Source organism: Cornus florida, unplaced genomic scaffold (genome assembly GCF_030987335.1).
Source record: "Cornus florida cultivar Cherokee Brave unplaced genomic scaffold, ASM3098733v1 CherokeeBrave_3.0.0_Hap2_Chr11, whole genome shotgun sequence".
Classification (NCBI taxonomy): domain Eukaryota; kingdom Viridiplantae; phylum Streptophyta; class Magnoliopsida; order Cornales; family Cornaceae; genus Cornus; species Cornus florida.
The window spans coordinates 117,496,258-117,523,443 of record NW_026775581.1 but is presented as its reverse complement, the minus strand read 5'-3'; the positions used below and the strand labels follow the sequence as shown (position 1 = coordinate 117,523,443).

The 27,186-nt window shown below is 36.2% G+C and overlaps 2 protein-coding genes across 3 annotated transcripts; both read right to left on the bottom strand.

The window, feature by feature from the left end:
* Nucleotides 1-423: 423 nt before the first annotated feature.
* LOC132285801 (uncharacterized) lies at nt 424-2,825 on the bottom strand. Its single transcript, XM_059788028.1, has 3 exons — nt 2,245-2,825; nt 1,047-1,377; nt 424-891 (listed from the first exon to the last, which is right to left on the bottom strand). Exons 1-3 carry the CDS (start codon nt 2,652-2,654, stop codon nt 670-672), a joined length of 963 nt encoding a protein of 320 aa, XP_059644011.1. The 5' UTR covers nt 2,655-2,825; the 3' UTR covers nt 424-669.
* A 1,412-nt stretch (nt 2,826-4,237) lies between these two features.
* LOC132286427 (uncharacterized) lies at nt 4,238-25,612 on the bottom strand. Of its 2 annotated transcripts, XM_059788756.1 has the most exons (9): nt 25,003-25,612; nt 22,228-22,413; nt 10,124-10,216; nt 7,930-8,112; nt 7,743-7,845; nt 7,466-7,651; nt 5,403-6,649; nt 4,841-5,217; nt 4,238-4,753 (listed from the first exon to the last, which is right to left on the bottom strand). In XM_059788756.1, exons 1-9 carry the CDS (start codon nt 25,234-25,236, stop codon nt 4,690-4,692), a joined length of 2,673 nt encoding a protein of 890 aa, XP_059644739.1. In that variant the 5' UTR covers nt 25,237-25,612; the 3' UTR covers nt 4,238-4,689. The 2 variants fall into 2 exon arrangements, with proteins under 2 accessions (XP_059644739.1, XP_059644740.1); XM_059788757.1 differs by lacking the exon at nt 10,124-10,216.
* Between the last annotated feature and the right edge of the window lie 1,574 nt (nt 25,613-27,186).

Genomic DNA, 27,186 nt, shown 5'->3' with positions numbered 1-27,186 from the left:
AAAACGTCACCTGAAATATCCGTAACCATGTGAGACATTCAATTAGTCAAGTCGAATTTTGTCAAATTATATAAATTATTATTATCCCATTTCACATGACAATTGGAGCCATTGAGCCAAATGCCAAATTTGGGTGATATATATATATATAGAGAGAGAGAGGGGTACATAGGCATCCATTATTGTCCCATGGAAACTCCAATCTTAACTATTTATTTGCAAAAAAAAAAAGTTGGTATTGGTCAAATCTTTAACCTTCTATTTGAAAAGAAGAACTAATACCCCTTGCAAAAAATCCTTCATTTTCACCAAAGAAATTGATAAATCGTAGCTCACAGTGTATGAAATTAAATTTATAATTTCATGTATGATATTTGTAGTAAGAAGCAAGTAAAGGAAAGATCAGAGGGGGTGCTTCACATATTATATACAAAGAAATATCATGACAAGCTTTTATTTTATTTATGTCAAACAATAAACAATAAAAATGTGGATAACCAATCCACTTTTCAAATGGCACACAAATGCAAACAATATACCCACCTCACCTATACATCAAATCGCCCACAATCTTGAAACCCATTTAGATCATCAGTCATCACCATATGAAAGCACACTACACACACCACACACACACACACACACACACAGATATGTTCCAATAAATAATTAAGAGAATATAAACATCAAAATTCTGTGTAGGAAAACCACAACTAGTATAATAAAGATCTGATCAGCAATGGAGATTTTCTTAACCATTTGGCCAAGACCCTGATTGACTTTTGAAGGCCAAAACTTGAGCTCTATTGAGAAAAATGGATGACTTTTGTGGAGGTCTGGCTCAAGGGTTACATCTTTTGAAGCGGATTTAAATTGTCCCTCACTCGAATCCTGTTCAAATAATTTAAGTTTGATACGTTAGCCTCAATACATAAGGCTCGAACACTCAATCTCTTCTTTGAAAGAGAGAACTTATACCATCTACGTTAGAGCTACGATTAATTTCAATAATTAAAAATAATTTAATAACAGCAACATGTAGTTACCTGGAGCTGTTTTCCGACAATAACAACGATGGTGTCGGGGCTGGTTTTGAATGATAAATTGCCACATTCTGATTGGACTCCAAACTCACATTGCTCGATCACAAGGTGGAGGCTGAGAGCATATTCACATGATTCTTGGACTTTTTCGGTTGTTGATAAAGATACTATATTTTGGTCCATCAGTGTATGGTGGCTGTATCTATATAAACTTACAATTGATTCTCTTCCTTCATTTCTCTTCCCGTTTTGCAAACTCGCATTTTCTGAGATGACCCCAACCACTTCTTCTGCAATGGCCTCCAGTCTACTAGCAACTTTCTCCATCTTTTGGCTGCAAAATTGGAAAAATAACTACACAGATCCTAGAATTTTATTCACATTACACGAATAATTTTATGTGTGTTGATCACAAAGATAAAAATTAATTAAAATTAAAACACGTGTTGGATAAAAAAATAAAAATAAAAAAATTTGGCCACTCGATCAGGGAGTGACTTAAACAGGTTCCAGAGGGGGCAATTGTCACTCAAAAAAAAAATTAATACCAATGAAATTTTAGTGTTGCCCCCCTAAATTATAAAAACATTTAACTTTTGCCCTCCTTGTCCAATTTCCTGGGTCCATCCCTGCACTCGTTAGAGGAGCACTCTCTCTAATAGCATGAGCAGCATTACTCAGCCTATGTTGAGTTGGGGTGGATGGGTCTTGGACATGAGAATTCAAAGGACTGGGTTTAGGGTTACCATTAAGCCTAATGCTATTTGGGCTGGCCCTGGGCCGACAGTACCTCTAATATTTTATGAAGTAGGCCCAGCCCTTGGCCAGTCCTAGTTGCAAGCTGAATTCACTCTGGATGTCCCAATTCCAACATGGGGGCATTTGGTTGTTCCTAGTGATTGTTGCTGTTATTGGGCCTTAACACCCTTTTACCAAAAATAAATAAAAATAACTTGGATTTTAATCTGGGCCTCAACCATTTATTAAGCCCAAATGTTTGGGCCAAGTGACGAACGAGCATGTCATTGTGTACTCAATATGAGCTGCTTAATAAAAGAGGGTATAAGGTAATGTGCTTGTTAACAAGGCCGGCCTACAAGGACCGACTTCGTTATACACTAACCAAATTCTAAGTAATCCAAGAGTAGGACATACCCGACTTTATTTTTTATAAGTGAAGAATGACGTATAGGTTGGTTACCTGAAATTTGGATAGTTTTGAGGCCCAAGAAATTGTTGGGCCCAAAGACCAATTGATTGATCTGAACGACGCCACACCAACCCTTCACAATCACAGCAGGTTTCCTCCAAGTCCAAGATTGAACGTAACTCCTCCACCAAGATTGCATGACCACTCACCATAAACACGCCGAACTTCGCAGCCGACTTCAAAAGCCGTTTCACAGAAATCCCATCTCTCGCCACCACCGACCCGTAATCAATGTTGGGCGGGGGCGGAACGGAGCTTTGTTGCAGCAGATGATCCGGCAGTGTTAGTTCCGGGATTTGTATTGATTTATTGATGTATTCCGAGAAGGTCGGACCGGCAGATGACCGAAGACCTTTCCCCGTCGGGATCGGGGACGGAAGAGATGGTGCCTCTGAGGCCATGGAAGTGTTTTTCGTATATGTGTGTCAGTGTGTGTATGTATGTTGTGGTGTTTTTTGATGAGAGAATAGATAAAGGAGAAGAGAGACCAAATATGAACGAGTCTTTCCAAGTGCTTTTTTCAGTTGCAAAAGCACTTTTGGATCTAAAGGTGGGGCTGATGTTAGCTATGTGGCACGTTTAGTGTAGGTAGTAGTACTATGCACGTCTTCCTTGTTAGAAGAACCGATCATTTCATTAATTGTGTGTGTGTGTGTGTGTGTGTGTGTGTATAAAGAATATTACATTAAAATTTGAAAACAGAACAAATAAAAGTAGAAGGATATGATGGAAGAGAGAGCCCACATAGAGAAAATTTTTATAAAAAAAAACAAACTTTATGACCAATTGTATGCTTAACCAAAACTTGGTGGTGGCTAGGACCATTCACTTTAAATGGAGTATGTTAATGTGCTCTGACCTTCCAAGTATTACGGTTTAACCAATTATGTGTTTTTTTTTTTTTTGACTTGCAGTAAAAAAAAATCTTTAATTCATGTATATATTTAGCAATTATCGGTTAGATTAGAATAGATATAGAATTAATTAAATTATACGGACGAATATTAATTATCTTCTAAATGCTATTCGTTGGAGTCTAATACAGCTTATAATTCGCTAGGGCTTAGCAACCGCCTGAGGCTGTGTGTGCATTTATTGGTGCATGATTGTGGGCGTAATACTAATGCATGGCGGTGGTGCAAAGTATTAAAATTTGCAAATGCAACCCAAGTCAAGGGTTTTGACTCTTGAGCTCCAACTGTAGAAGCTGAAAGTGCTCATGTATTGTTTGGAATGTTACCGCTTCAAACGGGCAGCGGATTAACATCATTTTTTAGCCCGTTGGAAGATGATAAGCATCCATCATCTATTGAGCCTAATGCGCAACTTTGGTCATTTTGGGCCAATAAAAGTAATGCTATTTTAGTCTTTTTCTTTTACAGAAAAGTAGGACACTTTTCATATTAGGATAATCAACAAAATCACATGCTGAGATGCATGAAAGTAAATGTTGGATATACGTCATAACATTTTTGTATGTGTATCACTTGTTCTTGAATATTTTAATCCATATTTACCATCCTTAAATAAATTATTTATCTGCTGAAATTTTCAATTGCAGTGACAGACATGCACCCAATTGTCTTATAGTATGAGGTATTGGGTGCATCTGAGTCTATTCTTTCTCCTTACAGATCATGGATGTCACTGGAAAATCCTTCATTTTCTTGCCAGACTAAGCAGTCTGGTATTTTACATTCTCTTTTTTGTTATTTTTTCCTGCTTGGTACAGCATGTTACATTCTCACCACCAAGGAACACCTAATCTCTCAGCTCCTAATTCTGATTGATCTCAAGCAAGCAATCATCATCCACTACTCTTCACAAAAGAAATGCCGGGTGAAAAATCACCCAACCCTAAGAACCACTACCATAGCAATTCCGCAACCTGTCGCTTCGACTGATCCTATGAAACATGCACAATTTAACAAGAAGACATTATACAGTATATGTATGGATGGTAAGAGACATGTTGGATGCTAGATTATAACAATAATGCACAGGAATGACTTCTTCACGGGCAACAACATAGCCAGACAATTTACCATTCCAGCTACAGCAAGAACATACATTCTGCAGTCACAAGTTACTACATCTGACACCTGCAACAGTACCTCTGGTTTTACAACTAAACTAAAGTACTACTGTGAAAACCAAACCTGGGCAAAAACCATGACATCTATACATAAACAACTCAATGTGAACTGTAAACCCAAAATGCCAAGATTTGAGATGGGGAAAATAATTAGTAGAATGTACAAAAAGCCTTTTTGAGTTACGCCTCTTGATCGAAATAAACGAACTCCAAACCCTCCAAGCAATGGCAAGGAACCACTAAGGCAGAAAAGCTCCTTGGGTTGGTTTGTTAGCATACACTGTTCTACCTTATTGATACTTTCTGTCACCATATAAATAGAGCATCCGTTTCCACTACATTCAGACAGACAAAGGTGGGAAATCATCTTCATCTTTCAGATGGTATGATGACCGCAGTGTAACCCTACAAGTCCAAAACAGATAAAGATTTTAAACAGAATCCGAATATGTCCAACAATACCAGAATTATTTTTCATAGATTTTATCATACCTATCCTGATTCATAACCAATACTGGTTTCGGCCTTTGGGTGCCTGGACTCAAAAGGCTTTGACTGGAAGCTTGAGCAAGTGAAGAGGCAGGGTTTGGTTGCCTGGTGCTTTCTGACAAGGGTGCTAACAATGGTATATGCCCATTGACATTAGAATGCACCTTTGCACCAAGGGAAACAGACTGGTGGATCTCAGAAGACCCAGACTTCCCGGCACTTTGATCAACACGGAACTGTGCTTGTGGCACTTCATGGTTGCTTCTCTCAAGCAAGTTTGCCTCCATGGGTGTCACTGCCCGGCCATTGTTACGAGGGGACCTCACTTGTGCCTGATTCCTTCCCCTCGGTGTGGAAGGCTTATGGTGTGGAAGCCGGTTCTGCAAAAATTTAACCACAAAACCACTTTTGAGATAATGAGGGTCACTTCCTGAACAAATATAACTAAGAAGAGGAGCTGCACATGACACCAAGATCAAAAACTGTGACCCGGATGACATGATAATTGTGTTTTCAACATAAATTTTGAACGTGCAAAGCTTCCAGATGAATAAGATGAGTATACCGTGTTCGGAAAATAGGTCCCTGTTCCTCTTGGTTTTGGCATTTCTTCCACGCCAAAGGCCGGACCAGGTATTAACAGTGTATTCATGGGGTACAACATTGGTCTTGGGATAATACCGTTGGCATTTGTGTGGGAAAACCCATTCCGCTTCACCTGTGATGAATTCCAGATCGTATGCCATGAATTCTTGCCGTGAAACTGTGAAGGCATTGGTGAAGGCATGGGTAAAGTAGGCGAATTGAAGGTGGACTCGTACAACCAACGACCATATTGCATACTGTTGAAGTGACTCTCATAATCCCCAGTGAGATCTGACAAGGAGTTCAGATATTCATCGCCTCCAGCAGTGCCTGCAGAGAATCGGTAACCAGGGTGTATATCTTCCAAACAAGCAGCCACAGTCGAGACTGAATAAATATCTTTTGGTATAACAGAAGTCAAGACCTCATGATTACCAACCAACTGGTTCTTGTCCTGGTCACAACCATCACTAATGCCGGTTCTTTCATCATGTGCTTGCAGCAGGCCAGAAGAAAATTTGTTTACGGTTGAATCAGAGTATTCTAGCTCTTCTGGGTCTGAATCTCCATATTTCATCTCTCCATTGCCCATTTTGGAGCCAGAGAAGTAGAGGTGAGGTGCATGATGTGCTGCTCCGAGCATAGAAATACTCTCCTCACCACTTGGAGCGGCAGATTTAAGTGAATCATTGGAAATGTTAAGGCCCCTAATTCTGGAGGTAGCGAGGTCCTCTGCATCCCCAGAAACACGGTATCCCAAAACAGCAGTTCCATGTACGGAACCCTCAGCTTCCGACAATGAGGTCGAGTGAACCACTTCCTTAGAGCCCTTTTGCTGTCCATTTGCCTGGCCACTTGTGGTTCTAGTCATTTTGATCTCCATCCCTGATACCTTACTGTTATTACCTCCATTTTGGGACGACCAGTCAGTATCCAACTTAAAATCTCCAGTAACACCAATTGAATTAGTGGGTCTAAATTCAGGAATTGCCTTATCTTCTTGACATGATTCAGTTTCTGAAAATGACAATGCAGGACCAAAACCATTGTGACCAGACATTGGTACAGGATCTTGAACATCAGGCCTCTGTCCGCTTCCATGCCTATCCAAAGTGTTTGAGAAAAATTTATGAAGTTCATCAGTTATTTTATTATCTGGCAGCAAAAGGATTCGCCCAAGTTTTCGAGCTCCATATGTGAAAGCACTTCGTATTCGATAGAAGTTTCCTGTACAGAACAGGCAAATAATCATTAAGGCTTTTTAAAAAGGTGGTAGAGTCAATATCTAATAGTTTGGTGCTTGAGGATAACTCCATGCCCAACATGTCTCATCTTTTTACAAAATTCCCAATAACAATCAATGCACAATGCATACAGCATAAAATGCAGTAGTGATGGCAACGGAGCGTGTTTCTCGCTCAAAACTATTTAGAAAACAACTCCCTACACTCTGTTCTGCACCCGTTTTTCACCCAACCCGCTCTCACCCGCAACCACCCTGTTTAAATCCCAACTCTTTTTTTTTTTGTTTTCCTCCTTATTTTTTAACTCAAATTTAAAATAAAATAAAATAAACCCATACTTAGGAATATAAACCAAATAAAAATTATTTCAAATTTTACACAAGTGTACAAAATTAACCAAATAAATATTAAAACATTCTTCCAGCAATAATTTTGTATCTAACATAAGGTATGAGGGCAAAATAATATTTTCGCATTATTTGGGGTGGGCGAACAGGGTGACCTTCCCCCCCGTCCCTGCCGCACACCCACGCAGGTTTTCAATATAAAACTTGTACGCGCCCAAAACCGTTCAACAGGTCTCCAGAATCATTTTAAACAGGACAAGACAGGGCAGATGCCGGATGGAACCAGTTATTTTGCCATCCCTAAAAGACGGGTTTTGGTACTTTTCATGGAAGTCCGAAAGAAAGTTTAGATTCTCCTGAAAATATCCACTATGAGAGTTTGCACACACAAGATTCAAGATTACCATAGAAACTTAGCCAGTCTTTTCCTATAAAAGAATTTTGGCTTCTACCTTTGCTGACACTGCGGCCTAGGTTGTTGTTTTTTTTTAGAGGATCAACTATGTTGAGGTGCTTTGGAGGAAATGTTCGCGAGTTTATGTCAACTCCCCTTGAAGGAACTGAGAACATGTCCACACAATCCCTAAGAAAATCATTACTGAGAAACAGATCATTCCCACCGTTATCAGGTGTCTCAGCTGCAAATTGAACAAAAAGAATAAATTATCCCAATTACATGACACAAAGAACCATATGCAATGGTACCAATGCTAAAAAGATGTAGCTCACCGACAACCGCTGGCAATGAAGATACGCGGACTGGACCAGTTAGGCAAATGCAGTAGTTGTCCCAATCAAACTTGCTAAAATAGTCCAAAAATGTATATAGAACCTGAAATTCCATAGCACAATCAATAAGTTCATTTCATGTCAAATATACATATAGAATACCGCAATGATTCCCATGAGCACTCACTGCTAAAGGACCATTCAGGGTTGAGTGGAAGAGATTGAAGATATATAGAACCAAAGTCTCCAAAGCATATGTCGAAATCAAGCCATGATGAGCACCAAGAATACGACTTTCATAATAGCACCAAGCCTTAGTAAGTATGATACTGCGTTTAAAGAGATGATCTTTGCCAATGAGCTGATCAACCTGTATTAAACGCACCAAAAATGAAAAATCCAGTTCGTACTCAAAATTACCAAAAGCAAACACACATATTCAGTCCATATATATCTGGATTTTCAACTCTTTAATGGAATTCTAACCTAATCTGTAGCACCTACACAATGAATATAAAAAAATGGACTTGTGTAGGTAAACAACACACCATTTACACTACAACACTGTAATAGAAATTATGATGCATGGTACAATGTACAGATGTGACAAGTTCTAAAAAGAAAAGGTAGGATGCATCTGCAGCAAGCACACAGTAGAATAAAATTTATAACAACTAAAGACAGACATTCACTTTGTTATAAATCTATCAAATATTCTAAGTGCCTAACTTGAGAGTAAAATATACAATAGAAAACTGAGGGTTATGTCCGACATGATTAAACCCTCAAAATTTCTTCTATACCAAGAGTCTTGCCTAGTGGTATTTCCTCCTCACACATGGGAGGTTGAGGGTTCAACTACCCATATTGGGGTATTACTGGGTGTGTGTAGTTCTTACCTATCGACACATATATATATCATCAATCTAAAAAGGTCAATAAATTAGAAACTTTTGCAATGTTTTCTGTAGAATGTATACTCCGATGATACTTTAAGATGCCACATCTCAACAATATTAAGGAAATGTCAAACAAAAGTCTCAGAAGTATCTACGTACCAGAAATACGTGAATACATGTTTGGGGCATGATTTGAGTAGCGATCTGATACAAATATGACACCACTAATAAGACTCTCTTACAGAAGTACCCGTACTTCGTTTGTAGTATTATAATAACTTGAATTATTAGATAGTTCTAGAAGCAAGATTACTTCTGCACTACATTATATAAAAGCAGTGACTGTTATTTCCCTCCTTACAACTCCATTTTTTTCCTTAATAGTAACTTATTATTCTTGTAAATTACTTGTTATATAATTAAGGCAAAAAATAGTCCTTTACTAATTGGAATGACATCATGGAAATGATATTCCTTTTATTGCTTGCACCTACCAGAAGGAGGAAAGATCCTTAATTACTGATATCGAGAAAGCAAATGCTCCCTAATGTCAGCCCTATTTATTACTTTGCTATCCAAGTGGGATGAGACTTTGCCAGAGTTTCCAGATGAGCAAGGCCTGGAGGACGTATTACCAGTGGAGATGGCATATTGAATGGAAAGAATAAAAGCGAAGAACGTACTGGATTTACCAGCGTGTGCAAACTACTCTCTACTTCCCTATTTATTGCTTATGCATACTTAATTCATCTTTGCCTTACATTTTACCACAATACCAACTATGACCTATAGAGTTTGTGTACTAAGTCATATTTAAAATTATACATATTACAGTTATCGGGTTTTCAATTTCTATCATGTAAACTTTGTTGAAAGGATTTGAATTTTATTATTTGCAATTCGAAATACTCGTAAAACACTAGGAGATTTGAAATGCTTAGATTATTTTAGAATCTTACAATGTAATCGATTTTTAATTTTAGAATCTTACAATGTAATCAATTAGAAAGACACCTATAATTGTAGAATACTTCATAGTTTATACGCTTAACAAGTATTTTCTAAGTGAATTATGCACCCCTTCAAACACCCCAACCAATGAAAAATTCCTGGTTCTATCCCTGTAGATGATAACTATAACAAAGTGTTAACTATAGATACAAGAGAGAGATCCAAATTGAACGCCGTTAAGAAAGGTAGAGCATAACAGCCAATTTAATTCCCCATATAACAATGACTTGGCTTTATGATTCTCAATGTTGTGCATTCATGTTTACTTGAGTAGTGAAGCGTATAAATAAAGCAATAATTATGCAAAATGTGACACAAACAAACAAATCGGGCTCATTAAACTTTCACAAGAAGAACTCAAAATGAATTTAAACTACTCAGGCATATACTTTCTAACAATTGACATCTTTTTTTTTTTTTTGGCAAGCAATAAATGACATCACTTTAAATTAAACATTTAAGAGTTACTACCTTCTCAAGAAAGCTTAGTGTACAGAGCCCTCCTAATTGATTGAAAGAGATATCTACGACAATATTCTGGACGATGCATTTAACAAGCTTAACCTGCCATCAGAGAATCCAGCACCTACGAACATTAGTACGCATCACTAAACCTTTCCTTTGCTACAACCTTTTGGTCTTTGCAAATCAAAGAAAGACATGAAGTAAATAAGTAATGAAATTTTATAGATATCAACCCAGTAGAATAGAAAATAACCAAATGAAAGTAAAATCACAAACTGGATTCAAAATCAACCATCAGAATCCCAAAAATCACAACTTGCTCTAATTCAAGGCGAAGAATACAATAGTAAGGTCTCAAACTTTGAGACATTATGCAATATTTTTAACGCTTCAAGTCTATAGATCCAATATTAAAGAGGAATCACCAAGAACCAGTTTGAGACTCTGTGAACACACCGAAACATAAGAAATTCAGCATAGCATCAATAGAATCAGGTAGCTTGGTTATACCATAGAAAGAAAACACATAAACAAGGTTTCTACGCTTCAAAGAAGATCAAAAAATGAGAAAGGGAGGGGGGTGTTCGAAAGGAAATTTAGGACCCATCTAATTCTGAAAGGAGGATTCATGTACCAAACTAAGCACTGGATGATGCCTGTACCAGACGCATCTCCATTTAGTGCCAATCGTCTGATCTATTATGCAATGATTAAATCAGTCAATGTTGCAAAGATGGTGAGGAAAATAAATCTGTGCAGATAACGGGCATTTCAAAATCCCAGCACTTCTCCTGTACAGTTATGGTTAGGCTTGCAGATGGTAGAAAATTGGATAGAGATTTTGACAAGCCAACTAGGGTTTCAAGGAAGTTTTAATGACGAAGTTCAGTTCAAATAAGAAGACAGTAAGTTGCTTCAAATCATGGATATGGACACAGGATACAAATACAACACATATAAGGCAATATGGCAGATCTCAAGAATACTGGATACAGGTATGGCAAGGATACGGCGCTAAAATAACACCATAAGATTTTTATATTAAATAAATATTTTTTTAATTAATTTTCCATTATATTATATGAATGTAAATGTTATCAACAATATGTTCAAAAATAAGGCAATTAGATTAGGCACAAAGACACAGGAAGAGAACCCTCACCCAAGAAGTTAGAACATGAATGACCCAAAATAATACATATCTAGTTAGTAGAAGCCGGTCATCGAATCATCCTCCCTTAATAGACACCGGATCTCTCTGTGCATTGATGAGTCAATCAGTACCAATACGGGCTTTTAAGTCCTAGATGTTTTATTACCTTTTAAACTATGAATTTTTTTAATATTAAATCATACTCCTTTTTCTAGAAGTATTTACAAATTTTTCCAAGCCATATCCCAGAAGTATCCTGTCGTATTCCAGCCGTAGATTAAAAAATAATATGTGTGCATGTATAAATATATATATTGAAATTTCGCATACTTTCCAGTAATATCCATTCCGATACAGCCACGTGACCCTGGGGAAGTATCTGTGCTTTTTAGGTAAGTTGTGTTATTATCAAAATTAGAGATTTGAGATGAGCAGATAAACAAGGGGAAAAAAAAAAGAAAAAAAAAAAAAAAATGAATGGCAAAATAGGAGGAGGAAGAAAAAAAAAAAAAAAAAAAAATGATATCAAATCTCTCAAACAAAAAATTGTTTTTGATTGAATTAAACGTATCCCACTTACCTATCAAAAGAAAAACAATCCCTCAAACAAAGCACTATGGCTGCAGTCCTCTATACGGTATGAACTAACTCCAAAAAGGTTATAAACGACTTCAAAATCTTATTACAAATACTCGTAAATCATAATCTTTTAATCAAACTAATATCAACCCTTCATTGATATATCATTAAAAGAAGCCTTAAAAATACAAATAACCAAACTTGTTTACGGTAACCATGGTGTGAAAAGCAACTCACTACAGCAACATAAAAGGTAACTCGTTAAAGTAGTATGATGTGTGCCCACTCCAATAATATGCCACAATACTATACAGAAACTCTACTCCAAAATGTAAAACCTACAAATAAATAAAACCCAACAAATATGACTCAACATTAAAATAGCCTCTCACTAAAAAACTACCATGGACATTTCTTCTCAGACTGAAAATGCTTCTTAATTGTCATGGAACCACAACACTGTTTTTTTCCCTTACACTTGAGAAGAAAATAATCAAATTCATCAATATGGAAGCAGGTCCAAGAATACTTATCAAAAAAAAAAAATGGAAGCAGGTCCAAGAAGACCGTGAAATTGAGATGTTTGTTGAGTTAGTAACGAACTTTTCTTTAATTCCAAAGTATGTCTGATCACAAAAGAGTATACTTCTTATGGCCATTAACGAAAGAGTAAATGCTGTCACATCTAGCTTGATCATAATCTCATATCTATGTTTGACCCAAGAGTATGAAACAGAACAGCTCAAGCTCGGTTCATGTTCAAACCAAGCTCAAACAGAATTTTCAAGCTCTATCAATAAATGAACCAAGCTCAAACACCTTCCTACTTGGTTCATTTTTCCATGAACGCGTTTGTAAACAAAGCTTGCTTAAAGGCTCATTTTATGCTCGTGAAAATGTATTATATATACATATATATATTTGGCCCACATATTATAAAAATACATATTAATCTCTTACACTTATATGAAGTCCAGTCCAACCCAACCCAAATAATTTAGTTTCTTTTACAAAACAAAACCAAATTAAGTGCAGTCCATCATGACCCAAGCCCATCATTCATATATATAGATATATTCATCTAACGATTTTAACCCTAGTGTAAGTTTATATCGTCACTTCCATTCTTGCATTTCCATAGTAGCAACAGCAACACTGTCACCCCAACGGTAACCGATCGGCCATTTTCTCCGTTCAAATCCCCTCTCTCTCACCTCCAAACCGATTTTACGGCTTTATTGTTGATGGACTTAGGGTTTATTGTTGATAGTTGTTTTGTGCATCTCTCAACTATAAGTCGCGTCGGCATTAGCGTCCTCCATGGATTATCAAACTCTAGAAAGTTGATTTCTAACCAAATTTATCATTTCTTTGTCTCTATTCCTGTCACTTTAGAGTTGGATCTAGTTTTCATCGTTGTTGCTTTTAGTCGATGCATTTGAGCTCTAACTAGAGAGAGAAAAAAAATTAAACGAACTATCAAGCCGAGCTCGAGCTTTTTCAAACATAGATAAGCCGGCACGAATATGATTTTGTGGGCTTGATTCAAGCTCAAGCCGAGCTCAAACACCCTTGCTGCCTGACCGAGCCGAGTTCAAACACACCACTACTTGGCTCATTTACAGCCCTAATCGTATTAGATACAGATACTTCTCGGATACATGATGTCCACTAGCAAGGCTATAATACCAACAACTTTAGATTGTGGGATGACATGAAAACCGATAGACTAATTACAAGTTATGAAGCATTGATACTACGAGAAAGGGACATATTCGAGTAGTGGTGTGTTAGAGCTCAGCTCATTTAGGCAACAAGGATGTTGGAACTCGGCTTGAGCTCAAATCAAGCCCACAAAATCACGTTTGAGCTCGACTTGTCTATGTTTGACAAAGCTCGAGCTCGATTCGACAGTTCGTTTATTTTTCTCTCTCTTGTTAGAGCTCAAAAGGCATCTGGCAAAAGCAACCAACAATTCGTTTTAAATCACAAGAGAATGTCGACAATGATAAAAACCAGATCCAACTCTAAAATTGACAAAAAAAAATTGATGAATTTGGTTAGAAATCAACTTACCAAAGTTGAAAATCCATGGAAGAGGACAATGTTGATGTCATGATGAGCGCTGAAAGGTGCGTATTTAAACCCCTTAAGCTTAGGCATTCTAGTACCTTTATCTATCTTACTTTACCGTTTTACATTGATTTCGTATTATTTCCATTTTTAAGCACTTATCCCGAAAATAAGCTAACTCAGCCAAATAAGAGCTTAATTGAAGCAATTCTGGGATTAAACAAAGAAAGGAACAAAGTGGAGAAAGAAGAAAGCAAATGAAGCCAAAGGTGGGAAACAGCAAAGTTCGATCGATCCAACTTCAAGGTTCGATCGATCGAACACTGATCGATCTCAGCACTTCAAGATAGATCCAGGCTAAGTTCGATGGATCTCAGCCAGTTCAATCGATCCAAGTCCAAGGTTCGATCGATCGAACTTCCTCCAATGCGAAAAAGTTAAATTTCCATCTCATTGAAAGTTGTCCTTTATCCAATCATTAGGGAATATTGGTCCTTTATCCAATCATTAGGGAATATTTGTGTGCACGACCCCAGCTCATTTTGGGTGTCATTTTGACCTACTTGTATAAGGATAAGGATTGCTTTTTACAAAGGGGCGAATATCATTATCATATCATCTCTTGGAGAGCAAGCTTAGAGGAGGAGGCTAGAGACACCATTGGAGACTCTTCATCAACCAAGGAGCAAATTTCTTCTATGGAGTTAGCCCTTGAGGGTTGGAGCAACATCACCATGAGTGGCTAGACATCCTCTTGGGACTAGAGTTAGCCCCAAGCATGCTTTCTATATCTTAATCTTGTGTATTATTGAGGGATTAGTGTTGTACTTAATGTTTTGACACTTTTACATATATAGATCTTGTTTATTCAATGATTTATGTGGTTTAATGCTTCCAATTGATCATTTCATTCTATCCATATATCTATGTATGCTAGAATAGATGTTCATGTGCTTGTCTCTAGATTTAGTGTTATTGATGCATGTCTATGTGTATTGATGCTATAGATTTGGAGATTGTCAAAACATAGTGCTTAAAGGAATGCTCTTGTGATTCTCTTGATCGTTCATACTTATTCCTTGATGGATTGTGCCTCTCCCCTAATTTATTTTCATGCTAATAGTGTAGATGTAGTGTAGTTGTAGTGTAGTGTTAAATGGGAGGACAATCCATGCTTGTTGTTTGATGATCCAAATTTTCGAATGCAAGTAGCATATGTCTCTAACCTTGTGTTATATTTGGATTATGAGCTTAATGAAAGCATTAATGACTTGTTTTGATCTATTGTGTCTTTCACATGTTGTTTAGACAATATATGCTTCATTGCTTAGATATATTGTGCATTTCACATGATGTTTAGACAATACATGCTTAACTAGTCATCCTTGCTTGTTGAATCAACCAAACACACACACACACCAATATTGCAACACACCATTTGTCCTCATTAGTCACTTGTCAATGGAATAGAAATGCATTGCTTGGTGGTGATCTCTAAACCCCAAGATCTTTCTCTCTCTTACTTACTCTTAGTTGCATTCTTTTGTTATTACTTAGTTTAATCTAGTTGCTTTCTAATCAACCAACCAACCAATTGTTTGATTACTCGACCTACTAGCCCTAATAGCGATTCCACGACCTTGTTCGATCCTCACAATCCCTTGGGACGATTCCTACTCGCCCTAGCTATATTTATAGTAAAAGGTAGTAGTGGTTTCTATAAATGTAAAACTCTTGGCCCTCGCCTTATAATGCACACTCTTCAAGCTTGATACGGTGTAGCGACCCTAACAAGGACCACATCATGCCACTTGATAGGGAAAAATAAACCTAACCTACCTTGACCTAACGATAAAGGCAACTAAGTGTTGACCAACTGTCAAACCTCTTCGACTTTCGAACAATGATATTTCCATTGGATAAGAATGATAATATTTCATTCTTATCAAGGATAATGAAAGATGGCGTGGTTCAACAGGGTAAGGATAACCTTGGCACAATTTGAGGAAGTCAAAAGGGTTAAATCATATCCCCGACAAATCTGGCAACAAACGGATCTCCTCTGATCTCGCACAAGCGGATCTCCTCTGATCCCGCAAATTAACTGAGGGAGAGCGACTATAAGAATGAGATCCTACCAGTCAATAAAGGTATGACAAAAAACGATTATTAAATCCCTGCCTTTCTTTTAGACCTCCGGTGACTGACTTGATTGTTGGAGAGCTCTTAGCAGGCACCACACCGGTGTCGTCAAGATTCTCCGATCTTCTACTCTCTTCTTTGCAAGAAAACGGTATCGTATCGGACCGTGTGGATTTCTCCCCCGACACCACTAATAGGTGAGAGATGCACAAAAGAACCATCTACAATAAGCCCCAAATTCCATCCACAATAAAGCCCTAAAATTAGTTTGAATGAAATCCATAATCAGATTAAATGAAGGAAACAAAGGATTTTTTTTTTTTTAGCGGGGGGGGGGGAGATGGGGATCAATGGCTATCGGTTTGGCTGCTGCTATGGAAATGCAAGAATGAAAGTGAAGATATAAATTTACGCTAGGGTTAAAATCATTAGATGAATAGATGTATAAATATGTATGATGAACTTGGGTCATGATATGCAGCACTTAATTGGGTTTGTTTTCTAAAAAAACTAAATTCTTTTGGGTTGGGTTGGGTTGGGTTGGGTTTGGATTAGGCTTCGTATAAGTGTATGCGATTAAAATGTATTTTCATAATATGTGGGCTGAAGATATATTTTCATAATATATATATATATATATATAAAACACATTTTCATGAGCCTTTAAGCGAGCTTTGTTCACGAACATGTTCATAAGCAAACGAGCCCATTAGGGAGTGTTTATGCTTGGCTCTTTTATTTATCGAGCTTGAAAATTTTGTTTGAGCTTGGTTTATTTATTTAACAAACGAACACGAACCAAGCTCTTGGCGAGCTGAGCTCGCTGTTCGTCTAGAGCTTGGTTCATTTATAGCCCTAAATATGGCATGAATATGTCCCTTTCTCGTAGTATTTATGCTTCATAACTTACTTAGTTTTTCCAAAGAAGCTAGAGTGTATCAGTCTTCATGTCATCCCACAATCTAATGACAACATAAGGTGTTGGTATTTTATCACCGGAACTCTTTCTATCATTTCTTAATTAGTCTCCATAAAGAAACGTTGCCTTTAATATGTCAAACAATTGCACCTAAAAATTTCTAAACTACGAAACCAATCAGAAAATACTTTCCAATTGCTCTCCAGAATAATAATTAACTTCAAGTTTAGCACCCCCAAATCAACCAATCTAAGATCTTCTTTAAATTTGACTTCTGCTCCTCACCAAGGAATTTGTTCAAAAGCTTATTGATGATTAATGCCCAAAGAAGATGAACCAAGGCCTACATTTTCTAGGTTCCCTTAGCTTTCTCCCAAGACAATAGCTGTTGTAGCATTTAGAGCAGCTCGTAAAAAGGCAACGAAGCCATAGATGCCTCTATCAATTTCAACTTGTCATCCATTGAATTTAACTTGTCACTCAAATAGATTAAGATCTTCTTTGTGCCTTTATGAGCAAGGCACAAAGTTCAAAATTCAATTCAGCATTTGTCACAACTAAGGAAAAAGTGTAATTATATCAACCAATTAATAAGGACATAAACAAGGATCCTTTAGTTCTTATAACCAAACCGATGCATGACATTTCAGAATTCCAGCAGTTCCATGAAAATAAGTTAGTGTTTGCTGAGGATTAAATTAGGGATGACTGACAACGGGGTAGAGAAGGTTCAAGGTTTTAGCACTGTTTCTAAAATTTAAATTAAATAATAAGCCAGCAAACCGGTGTCATTGAAGAGAAATTAGATAATAGAGATAAGAAGATAGAGAAGAAGAATAAATGGAAAAGAAAAAATTAGAAGAAGAAAACCAATCAAAATCTCTCAAAACAAATCACTATGGCTGCAATTATCAATTCAACATTCACTTACTCCAAAAATAATATTACAAGCCCATTTACAGATTCTTAAACCCCAATAAAGTAAATCCTAACCCTTAAAATTGAAATCTCAGCCCATAATTAAAGATGATGGGATATCTTTCTTTTTTTCCTAGTTGGTACTCACACACTTGTCTCTTCTGAGACTTGAACCCCTGACCTCCCTTTGGGAAGTAAGAGGCTGATACTGCTAGGCCACTGGCTCGTTGGTATGACGGGATATCTTAAATACCAGGCCAGGTGAAAAAGAAGAAATAATTTGCCTTCCCTCCAGAGGTTGGGAAAAAAATTGCCAAGCAAAGCTTGAAATGAAACACTACCTAAATTTTCCATCACAACAATTTAGTAACATTTAGAGGGGAAAGCAAAGAGAAAGAAGAAAAAGCTTGTGAACAAGTTTTCATTTCAGGTGGAAGAACTTTGAATACAGATAGTATATATATGATTAGGCTTGGAATGAATTCGTAACGAAGCCTTGCCTGAGAATGATAATGAATTCTAGATGCCAAGTGCATTCTTTCTTGGGACACAAAGGGGAATATCATAAAGTTTCCTTTCCTAGGATTGACTCTTTCCACTAATTACATTCACCAATTGTATCCTCTTATTAAAACCATACTTTCTTTTCTTCAAAATCTCACTCTCATCTATCCCTATTGCAATTAATTAAACCTTCTGTCCGTAATTCTCAGGGAACTCAAATAAGAGAGAATGAGGGCCTTGTGATCATCCCTTGCACACGTCATAGATAATGTGCTGTAATGCTATTGCTTAATCCATCACTATTTCTTCATTTATAAGGGGAGGAACGGAAAAAGAGAAAAAGAAAAGTCAGCAGGTATAGCATTGCAGATGATTTCAAAAATAAAATAAAATATACGCCATACAGCGGACAATATTTTTTTTTTCTAGGCAAGAAGAGGACTTCACATTTAGCTTGACTCAGACTGGATACCACCTGGCCTACTAGGCTCGTGAGAAAACGATATAATTAAGAATATACTATTTAAAATTATTTCCCAGCGTAACAGCAGAAACAGAATAAGAAATGAAATCATTAAAATTCAACAGGAGTATTAACAAATGATCAATATGAAATCACCAATCAAGCCAAAACAACCAACTCAATATTGCATTCACTCTGCAAACCTTAAAACTAAACCCAATTTACCTCAACATGCTCATTCTCACAAAAACAAGATGACAATGACATGAATTTTTCGAAATAGCAGCGATGTGTGTGTTTGTGTGTCACTGAGAGAGAGATGATACCCTCCTCCCAGTCCCTGAGCCAAAAATTGGTAGCAACTATTAAAAAAAACAAGTTTTGAGTTAATGTGGACATTCAGAACACTAAGAAAACTACCCTACTATCACCTAAAATGCCAAAGGTCAATCCTTGAAGAACTGACCAAATACCTAGATTTGGGCACTCAACACTCAGACAAATTTTTGGAAGGCCACATCGATCCTTAAGGACCAAAATTGAGTGCTCACATCAAGGACCGTGCCACTAGATTGCCATGGATTATCTAAAACACCTAAGGGAAAAATCTCAAAGACAATGTCAACTCCTCAGTTCAAAGAGAAATTTATCAGCAAACTATTTAGATCTAAGACTAATCTGCACAAGTAAATAATAATTATTTACTCATACATTCACTCTAAATTTTACGTAGTATATGGTAAAGACGGATGCAATAAAGTAGAAAACAGCACGTATGATAACAATTTAAATACCCTCAAATGTCCACAATCAGGGACGAAGGCAGCATGGACCTAGGGGAGAACGTGCCCCCCCTGGGCCCATGCTGGCCCATTAAAAAATATATATATCTATGCACATAATTTTAAAAACATTTACAGAACGCCCCCCCAAACAATTATTCTTTTTAAAAAATCTCTCTAATTCTTTCTTTCTTTTCCTTCTTACTCTTCTTCTTCAATTTTTTTTTTTATAATTATTTTTTTATTCTGTTATAAAAAATAAAAATAAAATAAACTAAAATAAAAAATTGCATTCCCTTTCTTCAATCAAGTCCTAATTTTTTCCCCTTCAAAGTTCTCTCATATTTTTTTCTTTTCATTTTCTTCTTCTTTGCTTTTCTTCTTTCTTTTCTTTTTTTTTTTTTTTTTTAAATATATTTTTCTTGCACTCATGGATGATGTATGTATGCAGTAACTTTTTTTTTTCTGTCTTCTTATTCTTTTCTTTTTTTCTTCTCTTTCTACAAGTCTCGAAACCTTGACCTAGGATTTGGGAATTACGACCCAAAGCCACTAGGACAAAGGTGGACCAGTCTTCTTATTCTTTAAATTTCTTATTGGAATTTTATACAATTGGGGGCTTGTTTGGGAAATATATATATTTATTTTATAGTTCACATCTCAAGCTTATCTGATAAGGCATAAGGTGTGCCTTATAAGGTCTCATGCTGAAGCCACAAAATTGTACCTCAAGGTATTAGTAGTCTTACTCAGCAAACCTTTAGTTTCAACTACTAGGAGCTAACAGTCAAATATAAGACGCTGACTCAAACAACATTCCTAGCCGGCTTTGCAAGAATATCAAAGCAGACCAGGAAAAAAATTAAAATATATATACGTATATGTGATGAATTAAAATACATGTATTAAAAAGCGTTCTAAAAGGGGAACGCATCCCAAAAACTTGACCTGAGACTTGGGACTTAAAGACCAAAAGCCACCAAGACAAAGGCAGACTAGTAAGATGTGTAAATTTGTTACTGAACCAGTCGTTGATTGCATCTTCTTCACCATAGTGAAAAAAAAAATCTCCCAGATCACATGGGCAACGATTTTAAATTTAGAAAGCGCTTGATGAGCTTTACCTCAGATCTGTAATACTTTCAAACTAATTAATGCCTATGCAAGAAAACATCCATGATATGTATCAGGTGCAAGAACCGACAGGTATAGCAGTAATCTTCCACGTGAGCACGTTATATGCAGATGTTGATATAAATTAATGGCAAGACGAAGGAATAGCAAGACAATAAATCAAAGTATTAAGATTATAAGTCATGTGTTGGCAATTTCCTACTCAAAACTTGGGTTGTAGTGTATAGTCAGTTACCTACAGCACAGAAGATAGAAAGAGCTCAGAAGAAAACACGCCGGAAATCTCAGAAGGATCAATCACATAAGTATGTTAAGATAAGTTAAGACCATAAAGACCAATCATTACATAGGTACGATCTTTAAAATACTCAAAATTGTGTTTTAATCTTGTTTATCAAAATTGGTATTTTTGATAAAATGGAAATTGAGGGTTTTAACAACACAGTAAACCTCAATTGAATGGTCAATCAATCGAGATTTGCAGGGAAGCTTTTGAGAATCAATTTAGGATTCTTCATAAATTATCATACTATATCTGATTAGAGAATGAAAAACAAGGAGCTGAATTGAAACTACCAAACAGAGCATCAACATGGTGGTTCGCAAAGAACAAGTTGATGGGACGTCACTAGTTGTGGATATCAGAAGTCCATGGAGAAGCAGATTGTGTAAGAAGCGAGTCTATAAGACTTATTCAAAAAAGCGAATCTATAAGACCTACGCACCCCTACCCCCCTTCCCTCTAGGTGTAGTTCATCGCATGGACCATTATCTAATCAGAGCCTTTCGTAACCATCCTATACTTGTCAAAAAGAAATAATTCATTTGAGTTAATAACTTTAATGCAGTATTGGACTGAAGAACAGTGTTTTGAGAAGTTTAAAAATATGCAAATGCAATTACTACCAAGCAACATTAAGAATGATATAAACCAAAATAGGATAGTAAGGCCAAAAAAAATATATATTTGGTGTAGCCAACCACAACTAGTTTTAAGGCATTTTTTTTTCCATTTTTCAGTAAAATGAATAAATCTTTGTCCAACTAGTATCTAAAATTTGATTAATAAATTCACCCAGTCAAACCAATAGTTGCCTGAAACAGGAAAGGGAGCTGGATCCTGACAAACCCGTATCGACTGGCTAATCAAACCAGCTAAGATACCATTATTTTAGGACGTGTACACAAAATTTTAAGGTTAAATTAAAGCCAGGACTCAACTATTTTATCTAGGGCTATATTCTCCTTACTGAAATGGTCAATCTGTATTCTGTGTACCTTCGACATTGACCAATTTATAATAAATTAATAACTGATTACAATCATGCCATAATGGTAATGGTATCAATAAATGAATGAGCATGAGTGAAAAAATAAATTAAGTAAAGAGGTTCTAAATCAAGCAGAACTCTTCAGAATAACTCTGTGGTGAAAGTTAAAAACCTCAGCCCGAATAAGTTGAATGTCCTTTACTATAAACTCAGCAGCCCTATTTTGATCTTCTCCTTCAAGCACAGACACCACACTGTCCACCAAAGCATCCTCAACATTTGCACCGCCAAAGGCAGTCAAGTCAATATCTCCATCAGGAAGATAAGTTTTTAGAGGTACCGATCCAAATGGGAAGACCTATAGAAAGTTCAAGTAAGAAATTACTAAAACATAATCTTAACTACCAAAAGAAGACCTTCAGTTCTGCTCAAATCGGTGTATAAATTGCAAAATATATAATGAATTGTAATTCCATGAGGTACTAAAAGAGGAATGCAAAATAGCTAGAGAGAATTACCATATACAAAAATCACCTAAACACCAAGAAGTTATCAGAAATGTTGCAAAATTAATCACCTAACCATTGGTTGGTCCACCACAGCATCAGCTTCAACAAAATATTTCACATCTATAAAAACTTTTGATTTTACTTGCTAAAATCTCACGTAAGAAAAAATTATATTCAGCATTTACAACTCCTTAAGTACAAGCAAAAAAACCGAGTTTTTGGTTCAAAGATTTCATCAAAATCCCAGAAAAACAAATAAACATGTAGTAATTATTGTCATCAACCTGTATTCCATAATTTTGAGAAAGAAAATTCAATGTCATCGATAATTGATAACAAGTCCAAATCAACTTCTCCATGTCATAGTTGAGATTATATCCAACTATTCATCACACACTTTCAAAATCAAATATTACAGTGTCCAAGCATGCCGGAAGTCACACCATTCTGTTAATGAATGATACATCATGCTGGAATTATAGTTTTTCCAATTCTAGAGACAAATTTGGCAGGTAGAATTCAATCACAAGCATGACAGTGCGGAGCACTTGGCTTTTTCTAAAGTCTCTCACGTGTGCCTGTCTGGGCCTGGTGGGACTCGTTCCACATAGATAACCACGTCAGACTTCATTGACAGGCAATAGAACAGTGGTCATAACAAGATACTTGTGTGCAGAATTAACATCTGAGATTAAATCAGTGTTTTTGTCCTCATAATATTTAATATTTCTCAAAGCAAAATAGGACCAACAGCCACAGGTAATCCATATCATATTAGCTTTGGTAGGCTGATCAAGAAAAACAGAAAAGCTCAGTTGGGTAATTTTGACGAAATAGGTACAGGCAAAACTATTAGCACATAGAAACAGTGTACCCATATCCACAGTTTTGTTAATCAATTGACTCTCAGGTCACTGGGAAGAAATTATTGACTCAAATATATATTTTTTTTAAATGAACTCTTACCTTACCATTAGCTATGGAAAAATAAGATTTCACATGTCAAGTGTTTCGTCAAAACAAATTTTGTGTTCTTCAGGATAATTAGGAGAGATAAGTATTAAAAATACTAAGAAAAACACTAGAGTGCAGCAATGAGGTTTGTAACAGAAATTAGTTAGCCAAAGAAAGAGAGTGTGTTAGTCACTGAAAACTCCTCCGGATCAAAGCCTTGTTGAGGCAATAAATAAAGTTTATGGAGGTGAGTTGAGGATGAGAAATCCTTCCCGAAAGGTAAAGAGTGAGTTCAAGTCTAGATCTTGTGAAAATTAAGCACAAAATGAGGATCTATTTATAGTCAACAGAAGATGGGTGGTGTTACGCCAGCATAATAATATGGTCCAGTCATCCTGCAAGCTTTACTTCAAACCAATAGGATGTGCCACGTGCTTTTGGGCTGTCCAATTAGACCGGAGTAAGAAGAAGCATTATGGCTCCAGCATAAGCAGTTTTTGCCATAAAGGTGGCCGAGGTAACAAGCTTTCCATGCAACATGGGAAAGCTCCACACGTCAGAGGTGTGGTCCCTTAGGTGGTGACTCTGGAGGTTGCCGTGTCATCACGGTACATGTCATCTAAAAAATCAAAATACTGTGACTCTCTTGGAAGCAGGTTGAGGTGTGTTTGGATCGACCTTGCCACATGTCCCCGTTGCCTCCCACCTTCTTTGGTTGTGGGAATATGATAATCTTTGACCTTTCCCTCACCTCATTTTAACAGCCACTTCCATGTCATCGTAGGCACCACAGAGACTATAGTTACGGTTTGAAGCCATACGACTTCACCAGGGGGTTTGGCCAATAGCGGGCCATGAAATATTGAATGTCTCGTGGCAAGGTCACGTGGGTGATACTTCGACCTCATCATCGAGGCACTTGAACATTTGAGTCCCAATAGATAGTGCCATAATTCGTACCCTCAAGAGGGTTACGACACACTACCTACTCTCCCATGTCATAAAACATTCCACCCCTGCATCACCGGTCATTTACTACATTTTATTTTCCAAAAAATAGTGTTACCCTAAATCCAATGATATCGGCAACAGGCTTGCCTTTATAAACGGTTTAAAAATCCTCTAATCATCAAATAAGTCCACCAATGGAGTGATAATTTCATCCTATTCAAAATTTAACATAGCACTTGCTCTAAATCAAGTAACCAAATCTACAGAATCTCAATTTTCTCAGTTTGCTACACTACCATGTTCAAAACAAGCCAAGCATTTATGTGATGCTTCAATTATATGGCACAACAACTAATGAAGAAAACTCACCCTATAAGCAAAGCTTCCAAATTTAAAACTACCTCTTGCAAAAGATAACTATCAAATTCAATAGAATAGACAGAAATATATATAAACATGATTTTCTTTTGACAAGCAACGCAGATACGAAAATTGTATGTGTTCAAGTGTGTGTGTTTGAATTGGGTTGTTACCTCGCATCTGAGATAATTTCTAATTAACCTCTGAACATAATCTATGACTCCTCTCCTCCTTTCCTCGGACACGCAAGTGGGCTGAACATGACAAATAATCTTCTGGGTCGCTTCCTCTGCTCTGACCCACCGTTCCGCCCCAATTGACTTTGGGTTTGGGATCAACGACGAGGACGGCGACGGTACCGGCCTCTCTTCCGAAACGCCGACGCTTAGTTCTCGAAGATCTCCCATGAAAATCCCAACTTTCCGAGAATGCAAAAAACCAATTGATTCCTCACACCAACATACCCATTTCGCTGTTTGATCAAAATCGTCTGATTTTTTGAGTTTCTGTCTTGTGGACTGAAATTTGATCGATGAGGGTTTGCTGATATGGGCAAGAAGAGGCTACAGAGATGAACAAAAAGATGGGTGGTTTGTTGGGAAAACGATTGAATTGTAAGGTGGGATTGAGAGAAAAACCAGAGGGCTGTGTGTGAAATGGTTTTGTTGGGATTTGAGGAACGATCCAATCTACACTTATAAACGAGAGTACATTTTTTTTTATTTTTTATGTCAAAGTGAGGATTGACGATTTCTGTTCAATACGCAAAATCTGTTCATTTTTGTATGTACTTGATAGTATATATGTATATTATGTAAATCCCTTTTTTTCACATCTTCTTCCTTCTTTTTATTGGTTTTTTACCCTTCTCACGTTCATTTTTTACATAATTACATCATCATTCCACACCCTTCTTTTTTTTTTTTTTTTTTTTTTTTTTTGGCCCTCTTTTGTGATGCCACACATTCATGTCTCACCTGGCTTCCCATGTTTGAAACTTGCGTAAGTAAAGGATACAATACAATACAAACAAACACTATTGTTTGTTTGTATATGGCATAAATGGATTTGAATTGATTTAAAATGAATTAACATGATTAATTCATTTATTTAATTGTATCGAGTTATGATTGAGGAGTTCAATCTGTTTATGATTCGTTTAATTTCATGTGTTATAATTGTGAATATGACATGTAATATGTTACATTTTTTAACTCAATTATTATGAATAGTTAAGTCATTTTAATATAAAACTAGTCGGAGTCTTATGATTATTTTTCTTATTTTGAATATTTGGCTTAATTGTGACGAATTTTTTTATTATTTGATTAAATATTAAATGTGTTATTTTGATAACCAGACCATTAAATGGATTAACACATCTACTTATAAAAAATTTAAAAAAAATGGTTTAACACATTTACCCATTTAATAAACAGGCTGGATTAATATCGAGGGTTTTTAACACAATTATTAAATGAATCGAATTTGAATTTATCTGTTTATAATAATACCCTTACATTGATACGACATGATTATGATCTCGAACACGAATTACCACTCTTAGTAGAGGCTAACAGGATAAACATGGGGATGAATGATGGCAATTGTGTGGGTCGCACAGTGGAGTTGCTACAATAAAATGAATTAGTGTGAATTGAGAGTGAGTATTTTTTGTAAAACCTATCAGGAGTCTTTGTATATAAAACTAGGTATGGATATAGTTAGGAGCTCTAAACAACAAATTAATCGTTTTTAAAAGTTAATTTTAATTTAATTTTGATTGAATTAAGAAAAATAATTACAAATGCATCCAGAACTATTATTAAGGTCCAGAATGCCCTTTAAGCTTTTATTCCAAAATACTAAAATATCCTATAAAAAATTATATAATTTTATAATATTAAAATAGATAATTTAAAATTAGTTTGACTATTATTTAATTCAAATTGCTCAAAAATGTGATGCAAATCCCTAACCATGTTAAGATTTTTGTTAAAAAAGTAATGATAGGTCATATTTTACTTCTATGGAGGAGATAAAATCCAATGATTTGTCTTTTAGTAAAGGATGTTTAGATTCTTGAACGTTGCTCTTATAATCTCATTATAACCATCTATATATATATATATATTTATACTCTAATTTATAACAGAATGATTCTTTTTTCTTTTTCTTTTTTTTCTTTTTTTTTTTTTTTTTGAAGGGTAACAGATGACAAATTGAATGCTATGGTTTAACAGAATGATTCTTGTCAATAAAAAAGATGCAAACTTTTGTAGATGGATGTCATTTGATTAAATAGATTAGAGAATTCATCCATATTTGCTACAACTATTACAGATTTTTTTCCAAGT

Excerpts from the sequence above, each read along its gene's own strand:
- LOC132285801 (XM_059788028.1), bottom strand. The coding sequence starts at position 2,654 with ATGGCCTCAGAGGCACCATCTCTTCCGTCCCCGATCCCGACGGGGAAA. Across the intron at positions 1,378-2,244 it reads CAAAACTATCCAAATTTCAG|CCAAAAGATGGAGAAAGTTG; the intron begins GTAACCAACCTA and ends CCAATTTTGCAG. Across the intron at positions 892-1,046 it reads TTGTCGGAAAACAGCTCCAG|GATTCGAGTGAGGGACAATT; the intron begins GTAACTACATGT and ends TTATTTGAACAG.
- LOC132286427 (XM_059788756.1), bottom strand. The coding sequence starts at position 25,236 with ATGGGAGATCTTCGAGAACTAAGCGTCGGCGTTTCGGAAGAGAGGCCG. Across the intron at positions 8,113-10,123 it reads CACTAAGCTTTCTTGAGAAG|GTTGATCAGCTCATTGGCAA; the intron begins GTAGTAACTCTT and ends CGTTTAATACAG. Across the intron at positions 7,846-7,929 it reads CCCTGAATGGTCCTTTAGCA|GTTCTATATACATTTTTGGA; the intron begins GTGAGTGCTCAT and ends ATGGAATTTCAG.